Source organism: Pelecanus crispus, chromosome 1 (assembly GCF_030463565.1).
Source record: "Pelecanus crispus isolate bPelCri1 chromosome 1, bPelCri1.pri, whole genome shotgun sequence".
NCBI classification, from domain to species: domain Eukaryota; kingdom Metazoa; phylum Chordata; class Aves; order Pelecaniformes; family Pelecanidae; genus Pelecanus; species Pelecanus crispus.
In genome coordinates, this window is record NC_134643.1 from 51,609,631 (window position 1) to 51,633,203 (window position 23,573).

At 39.1% G+C, this 23,573-nt stretch overlaps 1 protein-coding gene across 2 annotated transcripts in view; it reads right to left on the reverse strand.

Annotated features, from left to right (window-relative positions):
• EEA1 (early endosome antigen 1) overlaps positions 1–23,573 on the reverse strand; it is a 77,774-nt gene that overhangs the window by 35,555 nt on the left and 18,646 nt on the right. For both annotated transcript variants that reach the window (XM_075727732.1, XM_075727731.1), the window contains 9 exons: positions 19,160–19,287; positions 15,269–15,323; positions 15,086–15,151; positions 14,209–14,248; positions 13,263–13,370; positions 13,055–13,176; positions 11,232–11,387; positions 6,048–6,164; positions 797–1,135 (listed from right to left, as the gene is read on the reverse strand). In XM_075727732.1, coding sequence (XP_075583847.1) covers positions 797–1,135; positions 6,048–6,164; positions 11,232–11,387; positions 13,055–13,176; positions 13,263–13,370; positions 14,209–14,248; positions 15,086–15,151; positions 15,269–15,323; positions 19,160–19,287 — 1,131 coding nt within the window. The remainder of the gene's footprint in view (positions 1–796; positions 1,136–6,047; positions 6,165–11,231; positions 11,388–13,054; positions 13,177–13,262; positions 13,371–14,208; positions 14,249–15,085; positions 15,152–15,268; positions 15,324–19,159; positions 19,288–23,573) is intronic.

The window sequence follows — 23,573 nt, forward strand, 5'->3', positions numbered from 1 at the left end:
TGTCATGGAAACTCAATATTCTGGGTTGTCCTCTCATTTGACAATGCTTCCCTTATTTCAGGGAATGCATCAACAAAAAAAGGAGAGGGGAAAAACTGTAGGATGAAAGAAGAGTTCGTTTAACACTGCAAGAGAAAAAGAGTGGACAAATAACCCGTCTGAGATCAGCTAAAGCCTTTTTTATTCAAGTAACAAAAAAAGTCAAATCAGAACATGAGAAATAAGCTACAATGTTTATGCTCATTCAATCTTAATCTTCAAAACTGAAATTATAAAGATAGTTTTAAGAAGAGATCCAGATAGAACAGAATTAGTAAGATGTTTCCCTTTCAGGAAAAGGGGAATTATACTACAGACAGGTATTACATTACCCTTCCCAGAAATAAAAATGTGGAAGGGTGGTTATAATTGTAGATCTTGCTGAGTTTGATTGTGACGCAGGGGTTACAACTATCCTCATTCACCCCTGACAAGGGTTTGGACCTACTAAAAAGATTCAGACCTAACAACAAAAAAATACCAAATAATTTCTGCACTCTTATCACAGCCTCTTCTTTTTGCCTGTTCTTTTCTTTACTTCTCTAAGGGGAAGAGGTGATTGTATCTCATTCTCTGCAGTGTCAGGAAGAATGCTTTACATTTATTCAAATACAAGTACTGGTGAGTTACTCCCCTTCAATAAGGAAATGCACATGCATGCGCATGAAAAATATGCACGCACAGTTTAAAAAACCCTAATGGGATGGTTCAAGGAACCATCCCAATAGGATGGTCTAGGAGGCTTAAGGAACCTTACCTGACTGAGCTCACTTTGGAGTTGTAGGCCATACTGCTCTTTTTCCTCCCTCTGCTGCTGCAGCTGTTTACATTCTGCCTTGAGATGCTGGTACTTTGTCTCTACTTCGGACAGCTCTTCTTTAAGTTTCTGGCTTGCTTCCCCCTTCTCACCTAGCTCTGCCTGTAATCTCTGTATTGAGGCTTCAGATGCAGACAGCTTTGCCTGAAGCTGTTGGCAGTCCAGGTCCTTCTGGTGAAAGCTTGCCAGCGCGTTCTTCTTACTCACAGATACTTCATTGTGTTTTTCTTCTAGCTGGGTGTAGTCCTGTTCTTTCTTCAGCAGCTTTTCAGTCAGACTCTATAGAGAGAGTTACACAGCAATTTAATTGCAATTCTGCTTACAGCTGTTCAATGCATTATTCAAATTTTCAAGTGCTGATGCTGAACGGTGAAGAACTTGCTCAAAAACATTATTAAAGGAAATATTGACCTCTATTTCATATCACACAATTAATTCTGGAGCCCACAGAACACGCAGTTTCAACTGGAAACACTTTTTTTCATATTCTCACATAAATACACTTCCACATACTGAGAACACCACACAAACTCTATTTCTGTATCCTGAAGACTAATTTGCTTTCCCTGATCATTCAAATTCTAGGTTATTACAACTGCATTTGCTTGGGGAAAAGCTGAAATAGTAATTTGAGTTATTAGTACACAGAAAAAGTTTTCAAGTATCACTGTCCTTCACACAATTCCCTAAGCAACAATATTTGTGTTTTAATTCCTGTCTAATCCTGTGCAGTCGTCATGCTGGTCATTTTTAGAAGTATCCTAATTTTGCCCTGTCACTATACTTACAGCATGATTTGCTATCCAAATTATGAAAGAGAACCTGTGAAAACTAATAAAATTTGTGATGTTGATAACTCACAGAATGAAATACTCATGATTTAACACTCATTTTCAAAATGTTTTTACATTTTAATTCATACAATCTCATTTCCTTGCATACAAATCAGCTCAAAGAGGATGGTTGCTTTCAGTTTGAAAACACTAAAAATTGGGATTCCCTAAAGAAAGACATGAACATCGCTGAGCATCAGATTTTTCTTACCACATTAACAACAGTAAATATTGCAGGGTCTAAGGTCATACTATCAAATTTACATGCTGAGACAAATACTGAAAAAAAAAATATTTACAGATAATTTTCAGCTATTACCTTAATGCTTTTTATCAAATTTCATGAACTAATCAAAAATACATTTAGATAGAAATTAAATATCTTAATGGACAAGATATAATTACAGAAAGTTTAGGTTTTCCCCCAAGCTTAGCTGAGGCACTAACTAGAATTTCAAGCAGGACAAAGAAGCCATGAGAACCATTTCAGTTTTCCAGTGGCACTTTTTGAAGCACAGAAATGCAGTTGCAGGGAAGCCCTGGTCATCGACCAACCCAGGTAATTCATTCCATCTTCTTGAAATGTGCCAGCAGGTTCCATTTATTGCAGCATGTTAGTGATATCTATCTCAATGGAGCATTACTATGCACACCTTTTAAATGCCTGTGTTCTTCCTGCAGTTTCAGTGACTAAGGTATTCCCTAGTGACCCTTTCAATTAAAATAGAGAAAAATAAAGAACACTTCTAGTATGTCAGCCTGAAAAAATGCCAACACTGAGATCAGCCTTATGTATCAAAACATCAGAGAGTTCTGCAACTTTGGAATAACACTGTTCCAAAGATAAGATAGTGTTGCAATTCTAGCTATGTCTTAAAAGCGCACTTCTGCACAGTATCCAGGGATGAAACCTGTTTTGCCAGAAGAAAAGGTTGTAAAATTATTCAAATAAGTTGAACAGTTTTGTTCTATACAGATTTTAACAAAAGATGACTATATTGGTCGTTATAAACCATACACAGACACTTCTATTTTACAAACGTGATAAAATAGACAGAAGACTCTATTAAAAAAAGAGAGGTTAGAAAACAAGCAATCTTGCAAATGACAACTCTAGCAGTCCAGCAACCCATGTGAGAACAAATATAATTAATGCCCTATGTATCCATTTAAAAAAATACATACTTTCTAAAGCACACAACTTTGCCAAAAATTCTGGCTCAAGGCAAATGTTTGGCTATTGAATTCTAGCCCTGAAGTAGTATATTTTGAAATGTTTCTTGAAAAATAAAACAACTTGTTGCTGTTACAGGCATGCAGAAGTTTTTATATATGCATATATAAAATGCAGGAATAGAGTACATAAAGAACATACTGAGGTCAGGTGTCATCCTTATCCTCCTAAAGCCAGTGGCAAGGCTCCCACTGCTTTTAGAAAACTTCCCCCTCAGAACGTAAAATAAAGTTGCACTTCCCTTTTCATTAAAGAGAAATGGCCAGGCAGGATCATTAACATTCACACTAAATCATGTTCCTGAAATACCAACACACTACAGCACCTTTTTCACCATAGCTGGGCAAGTTAGAACTAAGGCATTAATATTACTACCACTTCATAACTAGATCCACACGTCACATGTAGAACTGCTATGACCTACTTTGTGAAGAGTCAGTGCAGGGCACTAACTTAAATTTTCAAGTAAAGTGGGGCGGGGGGGGGCAGGAAGGAAAAAAGAGAAAGAAACAGTTAACGTTGTCTTGAAGCAGACTGAGATTCTGGGAAGGTTTCAGGAATGCTATGTAAAACAAAAAAGAAGCAAAGCCTTGTCACCATCACCTCACAAGCTATCCACGGGACAGCCAAGAGCAGCAAATGTTCTTCACCATCACCTTACAAGCTATCCGAAGGACAGCCAAAAGCAGCAGCTACACATGGTTGGAGATGCTGCTCCACATTCTGTGCTACTCTTCTTTCTTCCTCCCTGGTCTGATGAGCAATAAAACAATGAATACCAGTGTTTAAAGCCGCTGCCCGACAGCTGAACACCTTCTGCAGTCATGAATGGCCGGACAGAGCCACAAACAGCTGCTGCTGCTTTCACGAGAGAAGAGCTGCGTTTGCCTGACAGCCTGCTACCTCTGCGCGTGCCTGAAGCCCATGAGCAGACTGAAGGCCACAGAGCTGCCAAGCTATGGTCGTTCAGATTACATCAGTGCACCCTGCAGTGTTTCCTATCTGGCTGCATGTGCCAGCTGCATCCCAGGTGCGTAAAGGGATACATGGGCACGCATCAGCCACCTCTCTTCCCTGAGCATTGATTTCCACAGAAGAGAAAGAGGGAATGACAGTATGTTCCAATGCTCAACAAAGAGCCCTGAGCCTTCAAAGCTCACAAGATACAACTGGGAACACCACACTGATCCCTTCTTTTACAACTGCTCCATGGGGAAAAAAAAAAAACCAAACATGTAATACATATTAGTAGTGACAGCGGCCAGACATTAAAGAATGAACTCTGTGGTCACTGACCAAATTTCAGAATAGTTACATCAGTAGAAGGTTGGAAACTAAGCATTCTTCCCTGTAGATAATGCACCACAATTTTTCCAAAAGAAAACAAACAAAAAACCCCACATGCAATGGGTTTGAAATTACAAGTCTTATACTTCAGGGAAACCACTGGTTTTTCAAACATTAGGTCTCTTCTGGGCTACAGGCCATTACTGGCCTCTGCAAGGCAAGCCAAGCCCCATAATTACAGTGCTTTATAAATGAAGGAAAGGCAGTTCCTGCTGATCTCAGAGAACTGATCTTATCTACTTGTCATCTGCTCTTCTCAGTATAGCTCCTGAAAATGTAAGAAACAGCTTGCTTGCTTGCTTGAGGTTGTACATGAGCTTGAAAAACTCTGTGTCAATGCACGGAAATATCTTCCCGCATTGCAATGGAATTATAAAAGGATGTACGCAGCAAAATGCAACATATTCTATCCTGCATTAATGGCTCCTCTTCACTCCCTGACAGCTTCTTCAAGGAGTGCAAACTGTTCGAAGGGGGAGCAATTTCTGTCATTTGGGAAGCTAGTCTTACCTTCTCCAGTTCTAGGTCCATATCCTCCAGGGCCAAGATCCCTTGGCTAGCATACCATTCTTACGTATATCGCCTTTCAACAAGCTGCATAAAGAGGTGGCTGTAAACTGCTTTAAGTCACTGAAACTGAAAGAGAAAAAGTAGCTCGCTGCCACTTCTCTTCTTCCTATTCCTCAAGTGGTGTTTGGCATTAACCTCACATAGCAGAGTACTCTTTCTTAAAGTAAACTATGCATCAATCTGTTTCACTCGACGTTGTTAATGGAATAGCAATACATTCAGGCAAGGGCTCTATACTGTGTGACAATAATTTTGCCAAAAGGTTGATTCAGTGTTTCTGGTCTGTGAAAAAGTACAGCACGACAATTCTCACCATCTCAGTTCTGCACCTGATTTAATGAGCCAAACCAAGAGTCATCCTTCTAAAGGTAAGTTTAATTTACCAAATTTTAATTGCACCTTCTTATATTCTTTGCAAATGCTGCTTTAATATGATTACATTAAATACACACTGTTCGGTCTTTGTCCTTTCCTATTTTCCAAGATTGGAAAAGACAAGGTTGCTGGTAACATATATTACACATATGTATTACACATGTAACGTGCACAGTTCATATACAGTGTCATACGTACACGCAACAAAAAGCAGCATGCACCTTTCTCCTTGTTTTCTTTCCTCTCTTACCTCCATTTATTACCCCACAATGCATGATTTCTTAATGCAAACACAAAATGCAGCAAGCTCAAAGGGCTTTGATAAAAGCTCTCAAGGAATACTTAGAAGCTGAGAAGCTTCTGGAGTTTATTTCAATTTTCTACCATTCATGACTCTGACAAAAGGCCAGAAAGTGTGACAGGAGTGCAATCTAAAAGCTAAGAAACTGGAACACCAATGAAGAGAGCTCAAAATGTCTTCTGAGTTATGATTATTAGGCAAACACTGTAGTATTTCAAAGGGTACTGCTTTTTTCTTTTAATGTGTGAGATGTCTATACTGCTTAATGACAGGTAAGCATAAACTGCAGCAATTAGAAATCTGCAATCATAACACCACTGAGGATTTCAGTTGCAACGTACTGATGATCGTTAAAATAGTGTTTGCTTGTACGTTACGATATCCCTCATGTTAAGCAAAATGGCAAAGGAATTCTCAACTTCTGCAACACCAGGAAGTGTTTTGTTAGTCTTCAGCACTTCCCAAGGCAATGTGTGATGTGTTTCCATTTTAATGTGAACTGACAAGCATAGGAAATAACAGCATTCTCACCTGGTTTTTCTGTTCTAGCTCTTTCACTGAACTTTGAAGTTTTTGCAGCTCTTGAACATACACAGCTACCTCCTGAGGTCCCTTGGCAAGTTCAGCTCTTAACTGGTTAATGGTAGCCTGAACAGACAGAGAGAAAAATCCAAATTTAAAACAAAGCTTTGCATGTGTAACCCAGACAAAAGCAAGATGTCTGGTGGCAAAATAAAAAGCATCTTGTATACAAATAAACAGCTTAAGATAAAAATCACCTGCAAACTCATCTCAGTGCACCATCAGCTACAGAAGTACCACTGAGCATAATTTCCCAGCTGAGATTCATTCATGTCCTATTTCAGAAGACATAAATTTGCCCCAGTCCAATAGAAAATGCCAGGTTGAGCCCACAACACATGAAAATCACAACAGATTAGCCATTAATCATTATTACAGTGCTAGCTCAAGGTGAAACCCTCCCAAGTCATTGCAGTTACACGTCCAAAAGCTTTGCCTCCCTGGTACGGGAAATGTACTGGAAAAGGCACTAGAAGTGAGTCTGGCATCTGATGCAAACTTGGTGTGTGACTTTTGGACACATCAGCCCTGCAGGTCAGCATAATCAGAGTAACAGTACTATCCCATTAAAAAGGATCAGTACAAAACAGAATATATCAATGACTGTACAGTATTTGAATACAGTAATGAAAGCAAACAAGAAAAGCACTTTAGAGGGGTAACAATGTCTGCCCTAAAGCATGCTGTGTATGAATGCACTCACTTTGAATACACTATATAATAGCGACCTTTTTAAAGAAGTTTTCTTTCCTATTGCTCTCGTAACCACAGATTTCAGCACAAAGGTATAAATACTGAATTTAGGAATGAACTAAAGCAGTAGAACGGAAGTAGGAGACAATAAACATACTATTTGCAATCTTCCTACAGAAAAAGGAAGACCAAAGAGAACATAGGAACACAGTATATGTCTACAAAGTGTTATTAATTCTGACTTACTGTAATGCTATGCTTTACAAGGCTGTTTCCTTACTGAGCTGTTAGCTAAAACACATTCTGGGATCTGTCTTTGGCAGACAAACATTCCAGGATGTTCTCAGAAAACAGAGTATGGATATTTCACTACTGATGTAATATAATGCAGAAAACGTGCAGAAGCTTGCTAAGGACACCACTGCAGCCTTTCAAACTAAATTGCAATTTATATGCATAAAGATACATTTCTCTCATTCACAATTCAATAAGCCTGTCCCACATTTCATTCTTAACATGGAAATATATCATGGATGAATATTCATTCCTGATATTGTCTGGCTGATGTGTCTCTATGATTAATGAACCAATAAGCAAACAGGAATGCATCTGTTTAACAACCTCTTGAAATTATCTTCATATAACAGAGATTTACTATAAGAATAAAAAGCTTTCAAAAAAAATTTACCTCAAATTTAAGCATCTCTGTTAGAAAGCAGAAAAAATAAAATGGATGGACGAAAGATGGAAATAAGCAGTCACAAAAGCTGTTAGCAGACACACTTCCTCAAATTTATTTTCAAATATTCCAGTGTTTTTAATGCCTTTACTTAGTGGGAAAAAAACCAGTCCTGGCTTTATTAAATGTACCCATAATTTAATCTACTAATCTTGTTTAATTCTGTGGGCACTCAACCTAACAATCAAGTCTAGGCCCTGTATTTTATGAAGATTTATCAGACACTGAAACAAATCCCAGTCTGCAGAGATTCATAGAAATGCTTATCTCCACAGCAGTGCAGCTGTTTCCATAATGTGTTTACTACGCAGGAGTAACTATAGTGAAAACTAAACATGGAAGGAGTAGCTCAGAATGAACCTTTATCTGAGAGATCTAGACACAAGAGTTTCAGATGCAACTCTGAAATAAGGCATAACACCCAAGAAAAAAAGAAAAGAAAACAATGAATACATTTAGGTGACAATTGTAGAGCTATACAGAACACATTTTCCCTCTCCTGCAGCATTTGAAGATGCTTATATAGGGTGTAAGATGATCTTTGTTATTCTCTTCACCCAGGCTATAAACCACTTTGGAAACCAATATGAATATATGTATCTTCAGTCAGCTCAGCAAAATAGCCAAGGGTGGTGTAAGAACCACTTTACTCTTTCAGCCCTTGAGGTGGCCTTAAAGAGCAAAGCTGAGATGAAACATCACCAAACTTTTATGGCCAGAATGAAGGACTTCCAATGAAGGACTTCCATTTCTTGTTTTCTTATGGCTAACACTTTTCACAATTGTGGTTTTTTTAACAAAAGTAGAGACGTTTTCACCACTATGACTTTGAGTAATTTTTATTTTTTTGAAGAGTCTGATCTGTCACTTTACATTGACAGAAAAGCTTTTCTTTTGAATACATCTTGGGCCGTTGTTGCCATATGTTGGAATTAAGCAGAGCAGACAGCAACGATTATGAGAAGAACCAGACTGCCACTGTTCTGCCACGCAGCAACTCAGTCTTCTCTGGTTCATCCTACATACTGATGATACTACACAGACATCCGATATTATTATAATTGCTGCAATGTATTTTATAATCCTCCTATACATGTAAGACTTCTTATATGAACACATAGTAACAGCTAAGGGCATCATGCAGCCTTCTCCCCCATCTGCCATTACTTCCAGGAGGACTGAAAAAACCTTCTTCATTTGTCTTTTTTCCTGTTAAAGGATACACTTTCATAACTTAAACATACCAAATTTGGGGGAACAGGAGCAATTCATGCTTCTGTGAGAATGTTTTCAGATGAAAGATTTTTGTTATGCTCATGTCACTATGCCATTTTATCTTCAGATGAAAACTAAATATCCAAAACCACAAAAGGCTACAGAGACAGTACTTTGAAATGAAATTTAAATTCTGCAGCATAGTTGTGGTATCTCACAGTTAAAACCAAATTACAATTATGCAGCAACTAACATGGCCACATAACCACATTATATTCATAACTCCAACTGTGATATTCCTTTTTTTCACATCTGATGAAGCTCTTGGCATACACAATTTTAACTTGAAAACAATGGTAGATTCATGTTTAGTACAATACTGTACCCTTGCACAATTCCTGGAGATCAACATATCTGTTGCAGGGGGAGGCAGGAGGGAAAGCCCTAAGGAGTTTAGAATACCAGGCAGCACTTCTCTAAAGCTCTGCAGTGCAAATGAAGAAATAGAAAGTTAAAACTGCAGTTCTGAAATCTAGGGCACATGAAACCCCAGAATAACAAGATGTCAGGAATCCTTCACATCCACAAATGTCAACAGGACAGAGGATACTAGGAGTCTTACAGAAACTCTAGGCATTCCCTCATGTAAGCTGGGGAATTCTCCAAGGACCCCACTTCACTAGGGACCACAGCTCTGTGTTGACAAGTTTTGCTGGCATTGCTGCATTGGTGGGGGACAACAGAAAAGGGGGAGGGCAAAATTAAAAGGTCTCAAACACAGCTGACAGTCTTCAGTGAAGATCGTTATACTGTCAAGTCATCCATCAGCAAAACTATACCAGCCAACCCACTAGTGAGATGCAACAACACCCAGTAAGAGTATTCTTCTGCAGGTATGGATTCACCAACTGCTCATTAGAATAAATTATACATTAGACAAAAGCCTTTTCAGTGGTACTGGTTTTTTATTAGGATTTCTTGCCATTATCTCTGCCAGAGATTTCCCTCAGTCATGGCAGACAACATCAAACAGGCTTTAGCCAGGAGGGATCTGAGACAGTTTGAGGAGTAAGGTTCCCTCTTAAAGATCCAAGGAAGAGCTGTTATATCCCTTTTTCTCCATCTTGCATGGAAGTGGAAGTGCTCACTGGCAGGAAAACAGAGGAACCAAAACCAAGAAAACCGAGTATTTGCTGTGGGAGAGGCAGTTAGTTTTGCTTCCTTAAACACAGAGTTATCGTCAATTCTATATGTTTTCAAATCTCCCATCAGCAATCTAAAGCTTCTTCTACTGACTCAGCCAAAGCAGAGGCAAGGCTTCACAAAGTACTTCTGCAGAAACCAGCATATTCTGCTACTCAAGTAGACGGTGAGGTCTCTTTTAAATAGGTTGAATTTAAAAGGTTCAAATCCAGAAAAAAAAGGAGACAAAATGTAAAAAAAAAAAAAAAAAAAAAAAAGGCAACTAACATAGAATCATAGAATGCTTTGGGTTGGAAGGGACCTTGAGAGATCATCGAGCCCAACCCCCCTGCAGTAAGCAGGGATTGAACCTGTGAACTTGGCGTTATTAGCACCATGCTCTAACCAACTGAACTAACCTGGCTGGTCAACATGAGAACAATAGATTTTATTTTCTACTTTAGACTGCAACAACAAAGAGAGGAAAATCAAGGTGCTGTTGCCTCGAAACAGATTACAGGTGACATCCTGACATCTTGACCTTAAGACATGGTGAGGCCTGGTAGTCACTCACTTTCTGCTCTAGTGGATAACAAGCAACACTTGGAGGCCATTATGCAGTGGATTGACGTGGGGGGTGTGCATGTAAGCAGAACAGATTTGTACCTTACACACAAAATACTCCTAAAATAAATAATAGGTGTAAAAAGGCTTCCCATTTGACAGTAAAAACTAGACGAAACAAAAATGAAAACCTGTTTACAATATCCACTGAGATTTTTAAGTCTTGCGTAAGTTCAAGAATCAAATGTCCTATAAGTATATTCAAATTATTATCTACTTTGCCTTAATAATTTGTTCTTATATATTTTAATACTGTAGCATCCATTTTCAGACACATCAACTCAAATATTAACGAAAACAATCATTTTCAGTAACAGCTGTTTTTAACCACACATAGCTCAATAAGGGAAACAAGTCTTTGAATCACATAGATATTGTTCTATTTCTCTCTCCCAACAGAAAGAGCACAGATCTGCAAGGTGGCTTTTTCCTCTGCTGTTGGGCTCTTATAATAACTTTTTATGTCAAGGAAAGGTTTTGCAATGAAAAGCTTGGGGGCTTTTGGAGGGTCGATATTGACAGAATTACACAGTTTACTGTAATGAAGAAGCATGTCTATTACATAAATTAGAAGATTCGGTTAACAACGAGGCTTTTTCATTATGATGAATTAATATTTTCCATTTTCATATGAAAATCATGGCAAGGCTAACACACACCTCTCTAGGTATGACTATTACCTCTGAGTTAGCCTGCTCTGCCTGCAAGTGCTTGCACTCGTCTTTCAGCTTTTCAGATTCTCTCTCACGTTCCAGCGTCATTTTGTCCATCAGCGTCTGAACTTGGACCAGCTCCTTTTTCAGGACAGCCACATCTTCCACACCAGGCCTTTGTAGCTGAAAAGTAAAAGAGTAGCAATGAGCAACGTGCTGTTCGCAGACATGCTTCCACTGTCAATGTCATCTCTAAAAATGTTTCAGATCACCAATTTTTAGACAAGGTGACATATACAGTATTACAACTATGGAAAAAAAAAAAAAGATTAAAAAACCCCACCCCACCCCCCCAAAAAAAAACCCACCAAACCTACAGAAAAGTATGTATCATTCCCAGGATTTAATGGCTGGTTGTCTGTTCCTGCCTACCAAACTTTGAACTTGTTGATTGATTTCAACCAAACCTGACAAATGGGATGAGGTCTCAAAGATTAAATTTCTGTAATTTTCATGTAGGTAGATGACTAGGTACAGGAGGGAGACCTTCCCTGCAAGAAAACACTACAGTGACAGGGAATCCGTGCAAGAAATTTATCTGAAGTCACAATTCCCTGAGAAGTAGGCTATATTGACTTCACTACTCTACAGAAGGGATTACTGTATATAGTTTACTGCTGAAATACTCGCTAGCCCCTCTCAGGACTGAGACACATAACAATCCAGTACAACACAGATTTTTATAATGATACTGCCTCTGTCTTCAAGAACTATTTCAGAAAACCACAAGAACAGACGAAAACGGGCAGCTGAAGGAAACTTCTTGAAGGAACCATCAGGCATGCCTCATACCAGACCCACAGGTAAAATCTGTTGGTAATTCCATCTAAAGTACCGTAATGTCCCTCAAAGCAAAAAGCTATGGAGGGAAAAGGGAGGGGAAAGGCAATACTGGGGACTGAAGAAAGTGAGAAAAGGAAGTGCTGGCATCTGGAAGAGAAAAGGTACAGGAAAAGGGTAAGAATGCAGAAAGAGAAAGGTAGACAAGAACAACTAAACAGATAGAGAGGAATGGATAGGTCCAGTGGCTAGGCAGGGCCAAGAGGGACTCATGGGCCCTTCAGGGCAGCCAGCTACAGGGAAGAAGGGGGATAAAAGAGTCCTACTTTCCTCCAGAGTCTAAGCAGTGGTTGAGAGAGAGAAACTAGGAAGTCCCCTTCATGACTGCTTTAGAAGCAGCATGACTGCTGAGTCACTGGGATTGCTCCCTGGAACCATAGCTGTATATAAAGTCACCAGGAGCCAAATCCTGGAATACACACACATTGGTGTTATCAGCCAAGCACAAGAGGGACAACATTAACATAGGTATGGTGATGACAGCTGCCAGCCTTTCAGCCACCATGTCACAAAACACCTCTCTGAGCGCTTATGAATGCAGTTGTCCAGGGACAGTCAGAGCGTAGCACCTCACAGAAAAAGGGTGATCTAAAGACAGCTGTGGAAGTCAGCAATGTCATGCTCCAAGTACAGGTGTGCGCAGCACATCTATATGTGTAATACCCTGCAAAATTGCTGAAGGGTAGAGCATCAAACAAGCAGACTATAATATAATGTAGGGTAAATTTTAATATGTAAGTCAGAAACAACATGTATTTCCACACTGGAAAAACACTGAAAATGTAGGTCAACAAAACAGATCAGAAACAATGGTGTTCTGAACTTTTCAGCCCACAAGCAGACATCTCCAACTTCAACAGTTTGACTGTGTTAAAACTGCATTTGCAAGCATTTAAGTGTATCCCTCCCTTGACTTGAAAATAACAAAAACATTAGTGTGATGTGAATACCAGCTCTGTTTTTAAGTCTTCCACTGTACTTCTCTCCTTCTGCAGTTCTTGCATCAGGTTTGTCACTTTCTGTTCTGCACCTTCCCGAAGGCTGATTTCTTCATCATACTTTGATTTAAGATCTAATAAGAAGGAAGATGAATATATGATCACTTGCACAAGTTGCACAAGTAGAGAACGGAATCAGACCTCATGTTAATATACTTACCCACAATTTCAGTGGCCAGTTGTGCTGCTTTTTGCTCAAACAAGTCTTTCATTTGCTTAATGTTAAAATTTTCTACTTGGATCTCTTCTAGTTGCCGTTCTAACGATTCTATTTCCATAAAAAGAACAATATTATTTTCTGGAAGATCTAGGACAATACAGTTACTCACACCCATAACGAACCTCAGCAGGTGAATAAGCAATACAAATTCACTTAACATCCAATTAGCTTAGCAAAGTGAACAACTTTACTGAAGTTAAATATCTCAAGCATGATGCTGGAACCTGTCACTAGTTGAGTACTCTGCAGGATTAAGTACATATTGGTTTTCACTGGTCACAAATAGCCCTTCAGATCACTGCAACATGCTGCTGAACTGCAATTAAGAGCTTTTTAATCATGATCAGTCAGATACTTTATGCACACGTATGGAAAATTCTATTCCATGAGTGCCTCATGGAGAAAAACATAGAGCAAAAATTATTGGTCTGAAAAACAAGAGACAAAAAAATTCATTGTTTTCTTTGCTAGCAACGAGTACAGAAAAACACTAAATAAAACCAGCACTGACAGATGCTATAGTTTAAATATCAACAATCACGGTCTTTCTCAGCAAAAGACTCATACTGAATGCTTGAATATATGAAATGATTTAAAAAATGTTCAAAACTACTCATGAGAACTGCTTTCAGAGTCAGGAGAACTCCTGTCTCACTTCTAGAAATTACAAGCCCCGAGTCTCTGGAACATTTCCCCAGACTATAGCTATCAAAAGCTATCTATCTTAAGCATTTACAATGAACTTTTTTCCAGTAATTGTACCATTCCAGCTTTCTAGCTCTTTAATTGACCAAAAGTGCTTTTTCATAAACCTAAAAGCTACACTGAAAAAAATTTCAGAAATTCCAGGGCAGTGCAGAAATTAATATAATAAAACGTTAGCCACCTGTAGATGTAGCCGTTGTCAATCCATCAGACTTAGAATCCTTAAGAAAACAGAATAAATGCATCATTAGATAGTAGGAATAAAAACTACTGCTTCTAAAGTTCATCCTGTTTTTGGAAAAGACAGGGAAATAAAGACTTCCGAGCTCAAATACTGCACAGCAGTATAAAAATACCAGATTTCAAACACTTATAGCTGGAAGACTGGAAAAGGCCAAGAGATTATTTTCCATTTCATGTATCACTACACTATGAGGCTTCCAGACTTGCAAGACTCCAGTAACAATCCCCTCCCCCTCCCTCTCCTCAATATTGAAATCTGCCCTAAAAACAGGTTACAGACATCACTAAATACATTCTGAGAAGGCATTCTGTCAGAAAGCAGTTTCTGAGGTTTGTAACAATCCAGTATCTAAGTGGCTCATAGTAATAAAAGAAGTGAGAGCTTCCTTAGGGCACAACACACCACAATTTCTCTTGCCTTGTTTGTTCAGTTCATCTGGACATCTGTGAAATCATACTACTATTCTCCAAAAGTTCTTACAAGAAAGACCCCATTGTCCTTTCTCGTAACAGATGAAACACCACATTTAATTTATTTTCTTCAATAAACCAGGTTCTGAATAAGCCCAAGAGAAGGAAAAGTCTGAACTGAACTTGTAGTTCAGTATGGAAGAATCATTATCTACTCTGACTTTGTTCTTCAGGTTTATATATACAGTTATATTGTGGAGAGATAACTAGCTTTGTTTTCAAGAACATGTCAATATTCAAATTATGGAACTAACTAAATCAGGCCACGTGCCTTACAAAAAAGGTATTAATCTTCAATGTCAATGCTGATGATAAACCTGCTTCAAGTATTTTAAAGCAATTACTTGCTGCCGCTGCCCCTGCAATTTCTCTAGTTCTTTCTTCAGTTCTTCTGAATACCACCTCTCCTCCTAGGAGGAAAAAAAAAAAAAAAACAAAAAAAAAAAAGGAGATTTGGTTGCTTAAGACAGTGGAACACTTTGCAATTTGAAACAAAGAACCAAGTGCAAGTAAAATACATTTCCAACCTTCAGCGAAGCTTGCAAGTCTTGGACTTCTTGTCGGAGCAGTGATACTTCATCTCTGAATAAATATATCCATGGAGTGGAGAAAATTAATACGCAGTGGTTATATTTTGTCAATTACATACAGGTTATAATGTGTGTTAAATAACTGGAGTGATAATCATGTACTGCATAGATATAATTTACACAATTATAAATAGTTATTTTTGGATGTTTTGAAACTTGAAACAAACCTGATTAACAGATACTTATAAGTTCACTTTGCACATCACTTGAAAACTGTTAAACATTAATTAGGTAAGCAAAGAAATAGATATGCAAAAAGTCTCATGAAAACAGAATGTAAATCTAAATCAATGCATTGGCTCAACCACATGAGTTCAGAATGGCAAAGCCGTGCATTGGGGCATTTAACTGTTTTGTATGCCTTTTTATGAAAAGGACAGGTCTGTTCTCCTTCACTTTCCGTATCATTTAAAGGAACACTGCTAAGAGACAGCCTTCTATCTTACTCCCTTTGAAATATGCAGTTACATAATTTTTCATCCACACAGCAATTCAGTATGCCCCAAAGATACACTCACTTAATGGTCTGAGTGTTTAAAGCCTTGGGATTTTAAATTCTCGAATTTCGTGCTCAAGCCTCCAGCCATGCAAGAACACAAGATCCAAGGCTAAAATTGTCACTAATTGATTCAGACAGCACCCTTCTAAATCGCAGTTCTCCTTACAGAATTGCACAACTATACATACAAGAATACTGTTGCATTACTGAGATACAGCCACTCCAAATGTAGAATACACAGGTCATTAAAATAATGCAAAGATATCTTTTCTTATTGTTTGTACAGTGGCAACACTGAGGAGTATACAGAATATATATATGTGGGTGCCAATGCCAACACATTCTCTCAGTTTTATACCACACAATTTTATTGCTGCTGTGCTGCATTATCCCCTCCTCCACAGATGTTCTTTTAAATTATCCCAGGAGAAAAAAAAAAGACCGAAGCAAGATACTCTTTAGCTAAACTGGGAAGGAATAGATTCAACCTACATTAGCATATTAACATCAGGTCAGGGTCATCAAGAAGCAAGTGAAACACATGCACTTGAACCAGTGAAGCAAGATCTCCAAGGTGGATCAATTTTAATGGCAAAACAAACATGGGATATTGGGAGGCTAATTTTTTTCAGAGGAAGATTTTCTCCTATTTACACATTATTCTCCCTGTGTGAGACATTCACTGGACGTTTGCAAATACAACTTTACTGAGACAGGTGTAGCTGTAATCCAAAACCCATACATCGGTTGTGGGTAGAGAAGAGGGAGCTGCTTTCTCACCAGTATGAGTAAATCAGCTAATGTTCACATCTAAGATTATAAATGAAATCTCAGGCAGGTGCAACAGTTAACTATATTGAAGTTGGGCCTGAACATATACCAGATCTGCAGTACTAAAGCATTTAAGATGTTCTGATCTTCATGGCAGATAAGAGGTTTTGAGCTGTATAAAAATAGTTTGTAGGAGAAGGGGACGAGAGAGAGAGTTTATAATGTAAGGACCTCTCTACAGTAGTTGCCTCGATATTCCCAACACAGTTTTGCTTGACAGTTTTAAGATGAAACCTAAATTAACAATAATAAGATGAAACTGACCAGTGGACAATGAAGGGGAGCGGGGAGTGTAAGGGATCCCTCTAGAAACTGTAACTTTGTTTTTCTTACCGTCATCCAAATCCTCACCAAATCTCTCTTTCTGCTAGGGCTGTTACAATCCCTCCTCTCAGCACATCTCCTCAGCCTCACCATCTGGCAAATTCTTGCTACCTTTTCCTTATGCTCCCCTCCATTCCCCACCTGTAATGCCGGTGCCTCCATCCTAGCACCAAGTACCAATGGCCTTGATAAATCGCACTGGGGAGAGCTACACGATTTACTCTTGGCACTTAATTATGGTAGTTTATTGGGTGGGTGGGGGGAAGAGGGCAAAATGTAATTTGTACTACCTAGCTTTCTCTGTTGACTAAATAAGGAACTTCACCTCCCGATCTTGGTCCTATGAATTACATGTAAGCTTCACTCCTAGACCGCTAACAGAGTGGCTCCCTGCTGCAGGCTGCAATATTTCTTTAATGCTGTATTCCAAGTCTTGGAAAAACATGTTTATGTTGAATGAGAATTTTCTCAAGCAAGCATGCAACTGAGAAACATTAAAGAATGCCACACTAATAGGAAGAAAAAGCTCATGTTACACAACAGCTCCTACCAGACTCCCTTCACTCCATCCAAACTCCCTGACCTTGTCCACTTTTTCAATTACATGAGAGAAAACAAAACTACTTGTCCTTAAACTGTCAAGAGCCAGGAAAAAAAAAAAATAAATTTTACCAGCCAACATCTGGTTGACATTGGAAACTTGCAGGCATAAAAATAAATCTTTCATAAACTATATAAACAATATAGTTATGACCAATAATTCCCCCATGTGAATGCTATTATTCTACTAAGAATATAATTTCAGGTCGAAGTTATATCACTCCGAAAAGGCTTAAATCAGACAGAGAAGAGATACTCATTCTTGAATAAATGTGCACATAGGAAACCCAATACAACTCCACTAGTACCCTACCACTTTCTCCTATATAAAGCAGCAGCTGGGAGAGAAGGCAGCTATCCACAAGGAAGGGCCTGTCTGTGCGTGGAGACACAACCTCTGCTAGTGCTGGCTCTTACTGCCTTGCCAGCTCTGCAGAATACTGGGGAGATACGGATCTTCATTCAGATAACAACTGAAATATGTTCCCTTCCACACTCTTTTCTCACCGAAGAACCACCCTCTCTTGAGTTAGTTACATAAATACATGTATGTATTTCAGTGTAATTATTTATCACTTTGGATCACAGTTCTACTAGTGACAAAACATTGGAACCATTTACTTCCCAGCACCGGCAGAAGCCAGCTCCGTTAGCAGGTGACCACCCGCAGGGTGCTTACTGACACTGCTGTGTACAAACCAAAAGAGTCTGAGGAACTGTGACAAAACAGCAGCATGGACTGTCATTTATAACAGTCAAAAATAAACACTGAACTGAAAAAGAATGAGCAGGAAGCAAAAGGAAACCTACGTAAATTTTAGCCCTATGAAAAAGCTCCCCAAACCAACACTAGGGATTAGTCCAACACAGGCAGACTACTCTGTTAAACTTTTCCAAAGTTTCCCATTATCAGTTCCTGCCACATACCGCTGCTCTCAAAAATAAAACAACCTGATATGTTTCCTAGGAATATATTTAACAATACAGTTTTGACCAAACAGTTAAATAAAATAAATTAGAGAAGATTTCTGAAGATCAGGATGGAGTTTCTGGAACACAGAAGGAGAATTAGTGTCACAGACAGAAACTTCTCAGATTTGCAAATAACTAGGTAATACGGGAACCTATTTAGGCAAATACTGATGTTGTAATTACCCAGTAAGTACCCTAACTACCCAGGGCCCAAATCAGGTTTCTTCTCTATCTTCAGGGTTGTCCTCCCTCACCCTCAAAAGCTGAAATTTCAGCTCTATGCCAGAAATGAGGAGGAACCTGTGTTTTTCCTGCTACACTCCTAAAAATCATTCCAGTGTGTAATATTTCATTGTCAGCTGCATGAGAAACAGGTGATTTAATTAACAATATAAACATGCGTATCTGATTTTCATTTATTGTCAGATCAGTATCAGCCAATGTAAGTTTCAAGCTGCTTTTTAACTGTAGTTGGAAATGGGGCATGAACATTTAAATACCTTACTACATAATTAAGTGTTCAAATTAATACAGCCTTCAGTGTAATTAGAAGCAGCCCAACATTGACACAAAAGCATATGCACAAATGAGTACTGTTGCACCTTTCCGGTGACAGATGACCTTCCCCTCCATGAGTTGAATCAATGCCAGAATTATGAACTGCTTCATAGTGCTTGAACAGCTCCTCAGCTGATCCATGAGATTTCATACAGAGAGGACAAATAAAGCCCTATTATAAAAAGGAAAAGGAAAAAAAAAAAAAAAAGAGGTGAGAAGTAATTTTTTTTTTCATCATAAAAGGTAGCAAATACGATTGTTAAGATTCATGCTAATTATTTCATGCTCTGATAACACTTTTGGCAATTAAAAAGTTAGAAAATGTCCACAAAAGTCATATTCCATTACTCAGTGTTTTTTTTCCCAACAGCATTACATACTATCAACAAAACCTGTATTTAGGAAAATAAGAAATCGTTTCAGAAGGACCACTCTGCAACTTCTTCCCCCCCCAAGAAAAGAATTTTCTATACAACTTTTCAAAGAATCAGATTCTTCTTCCAAAGAGGAGGTAGGGTTTGGAGTTTGGTCTTAAAAAAAGGAGGTACAAAAACCCACTCTAAAGCACAGCTATTCATACATCAATTACTACCACATTTAAGCTACTGAATTTAATATGGGCCAGAAGATTAAGAGCCACTTTTTACCTTGCATATAATTAATTAGTAAATGCAATTCAGAGAAACATTACCTCAAAAAAATCAGATCTCTACAGCCTAAAGAATCAGAAATCATCCATTTTCATTCCAGCATATTTACTGCAAGCTTACCAGAGTAAAAATTTAGCAGAACAATGCCCTCATTCTACCCATTAACCCACACACAAATGAAAACAGTAAATATCATGTACCTCTACACATCTGTGGAGTGTCCAAACTGCCATTTATCAGAAGTACCATGCATCTCATTTTATCTAGCAACCTATTATACCTGCTTTTAAGTGCTGGACTTCATATTGGTTCTTCACTCATTTGGTTATCATGCCAACTCTGAGCCCTATTCCCATTTATGCTACAGCCCATACGCACCACGATGGCAAAACAGAGACATTTCAGAGTGAGAGGAAACAATTTAGTCTCACGTTAAAGGGTCCCTGTAATTCCAAGCTGTGCAGAGAAAACCTTGTGTAAGTGAGATTAAGGCACCCCATTTCTTAAATGAATTTCAAATACACTTTTGCATATTTATGTTACCCTTAAGTCCCTTATGCCAGCACAAATTGCAGCGCACTCCAACGCTAAACCAAGGCTCTCCAGTATCCAAGATGACAGTACTCCTGTGGGATTATCACACTTCACGTAACATATGCTCCCGTATGATTTCTGAAGGACATATGAAGAGTTTTGACACTCCTTTTCTTCTCTTAACTTTGCGGTTGGATGTTACCAGACAAGCCACAAAACTTTAAATACTAGCACAAAATTAACATACTGAGTGTGTATGTTGAGAACCACAATAGCACTCATTTTCTAACTTGATATTCATAGTATTTTGTTTCACTAGTCACTAAGAATTCAACAACCAAACACCTACATGGATTTAACCTGGGAGAACCATCACGTTCAGCTACTCACACACGGCCGGACCAGAGCACTGAACAGGGACTTCATAAGTGCCATTACTTGTTCAGTGTTTCAGAAATAAATAACTAAATACAGTTGCTTGCCAAACCCACCACATATCATATTGAAGATTAATTTCAGCACAACTAGATTAAACAAAATAGTATACTCCTTCCTAAGCAGACAACAGGTATTTACCGTTAACAACCACTTATTTATTTCCAGAATTGATCAGCATAGTTTCACTCCAGATTAAACCAAGTTAACTCATATGTACATATACGTGCCAAAATGGGTACAGAAAATTGGTTAAACTACTGGTTTAACCTAGTAATGTTTATCTGATACAATTAGCATATAATTATATGATGGCAGTGACAGTCACTCTGAACAAAAGAACCAGAGGGAGATTCCTGGCAAATAGCAATGGCAGTGAACTGTAGGAGGGGTCAAAAAGCAAGGGGTTTATTTTTCCTAGTAGGTGAAAGCAGTCAGTATCATACAGCAATGCTGCAATAGCATCCTTTTGGGATGAAATGCTACCAAGCGGTTCTCAACATTTAGTTTAGTTTCCCAGTGATGGGAAGGTCTGCTGTTCACAGAGAAAAACAAATGTTTCTCATAGCACCAGTCAGTGCATCTGGAAAGAACAAGTGTAGAAAATTGCTCTGGCCTCTCCTTCTTTTTGCCCTTTATTTCTTCCCATTTAAACGGCCAAGTCTGTTTCTTTGCTTGCTTTTTTGCATTTTTTTTGTGGTTGGGTTTACTCTGTGGAAAGAGAAGCCCTGGGGAAGAGGAAAAAATAGATTATATGTGCAATTAGCCCGAGGGGACAGCAATCAATCATTTATCTTAATTATTAGGCAAAGCCAGCCCAAGATTTCCCAGGCAGGCAGATCCGAAGGTAGTGGCTGCAAGGATGAGGCCAGAGGCAGAGGAGAGCTACAGAGCCAAGGGAACGTGCTGCGGCTGAGAGCCCACGGGGTGGACAGGAGCTCTGGGTAGGCAGGCATGCTGTCACTGGCAGAGGAGGGAAGCATGGACAAAACCTCCTCGTTATGGTAGAAACCACTTTCTTCTCATATGGGCAGGGGTAAAAAGTGCATCACCCGCCAGCCCCAGCCTCTCCACCGGCACTGCTGTGACCATGGCTGGTCTCACTTTTGAGGGACCTAGCGTTGTTGGAGTCAGCGCTGGGTTACAGCTTTCACATGCATCCTTACTCTAATACAACGTTTCCTAGAGGTCTGACGCACAAGCTCTGACAGAGTAAGATGCCACCCTTCTGCAACGGGGCATCCTCGCCAGGGAAAATGGCATCCTTCCTGCGCAGAGCTGGGATGGGCAGGAACACCAGCTCCTGCAGCTGCAGGCACCACCGCTCGCACATCAGAGCCTTAAACTGCACAAACACAGGAGCTGGCTGCGTCTCGCAGAATATTCAGATGTCGACTCCGATGTCAGCAGCATTAAATTCAGTTCTCTTCAGAGCAAGAAAATCAGAATCATCAGTATCTTCCTGGGCACCAGACAGTAACAGACAGAAGTGTAAAGGTTTCCTGGGCCTGCAACTATTAGCCTCAGGTGAGAATCTTGTTCGGGGACTTGGGTTGGTGGGTGTCTCGCTTTATCTCCTTTTTTTAAGAAAAAAAATGTAAACAGAGTCATAAAAATATCTCTCAGCATCATCTTGAGATTAATTTTGAAAATATATGCAAAAAGTGTGTTTTACTAATCTAAAGACAAATGTGTGAGAAGAAGGAAGAGGGGAAGAAACCTGATGGTCTGAGATGCTTAAATCTTGTAAGCATTTTTGTTAGTTTGCAGGAATTTATATCAAGGGCAAGATATTCCTATATTGGGACCATGTCTCCCCTGGATAAAGAGGAGATTGCATGGTTACAACCATGAGATGTAACACTGGTCACCGCAACCTGGGGGAGCTGAGATGTCCTTTCCAGTAAGTCTGCACTTGGCTCCCTTAACTAACAGACTCCTTTACAGAAGCAGCAAGTATGACAGCAATGTTCTTGTGTTTGAAGAAGGAGCCTACCATATAAAACATGCACAGTTATACTTTTCAAAAGGCTGTATTTTCCAAGAGACACTTGGTAGGTTTCATTTTAAAACTCAGGAGTGGCTCTGCATAAAGCACAGCCATAGAGAAGTAGAAGGCAATTCATATTCTTCATTTAATGAAAGCAAAGACATCACTTACAGCCCCTGCAGTGCTGCACTGTAAGTCATAACTCCCTAATTGATGTTTCTAATTGGGCTTTATCTTTTGCTTTACACAGGGAGAAAAGAGCCCAAAAGAAGTTAAAGGATAATTAGCTGGGTTTTGTTTTTATAAATACAGAATCTTTCCACCAGGAAATGACAATTTATTGAATCCAAAGCTTTTTACAGACGCCTGTCAGTTAACAGAAAATAAAAATAAAACCACAACCACCACATGCGCAAGTTTTTTATCAGGAAAGAGGTCTTAAGATCACCAGAGAATTGCTGAAGCAAGACAGAGCAGGAACAGTAAAAAAGAAAAGGAGTCCAAACCAAAACCCCATATACATGCACAAACAAACCCCTAGGAGCCAGCACACAAATTAAAGTTCAAAATAGCCCCTGGCCCAGCGGTCAAGGCATTCCAATGAAAATGAGAGAAGTGCTAAACTTCAAATCCCAATTCTCTGATCCCAAGGAAAATGTTTCTCTTTCAGGTGGACGTCTGTGAGCCATGCCTAGCACCCAGCACCTCCAAGCACCACGCTGTTCACGGCGGGACAGGCCTTCCTTGGCGCAAAGACTCCAAAACATACCGGTTTCACTCGGACCAGAACAGAAATTGCTACATAGAAGTCTTGTAGGAAAGTGTCTTGCCTCAGCTTGAGTTATAATG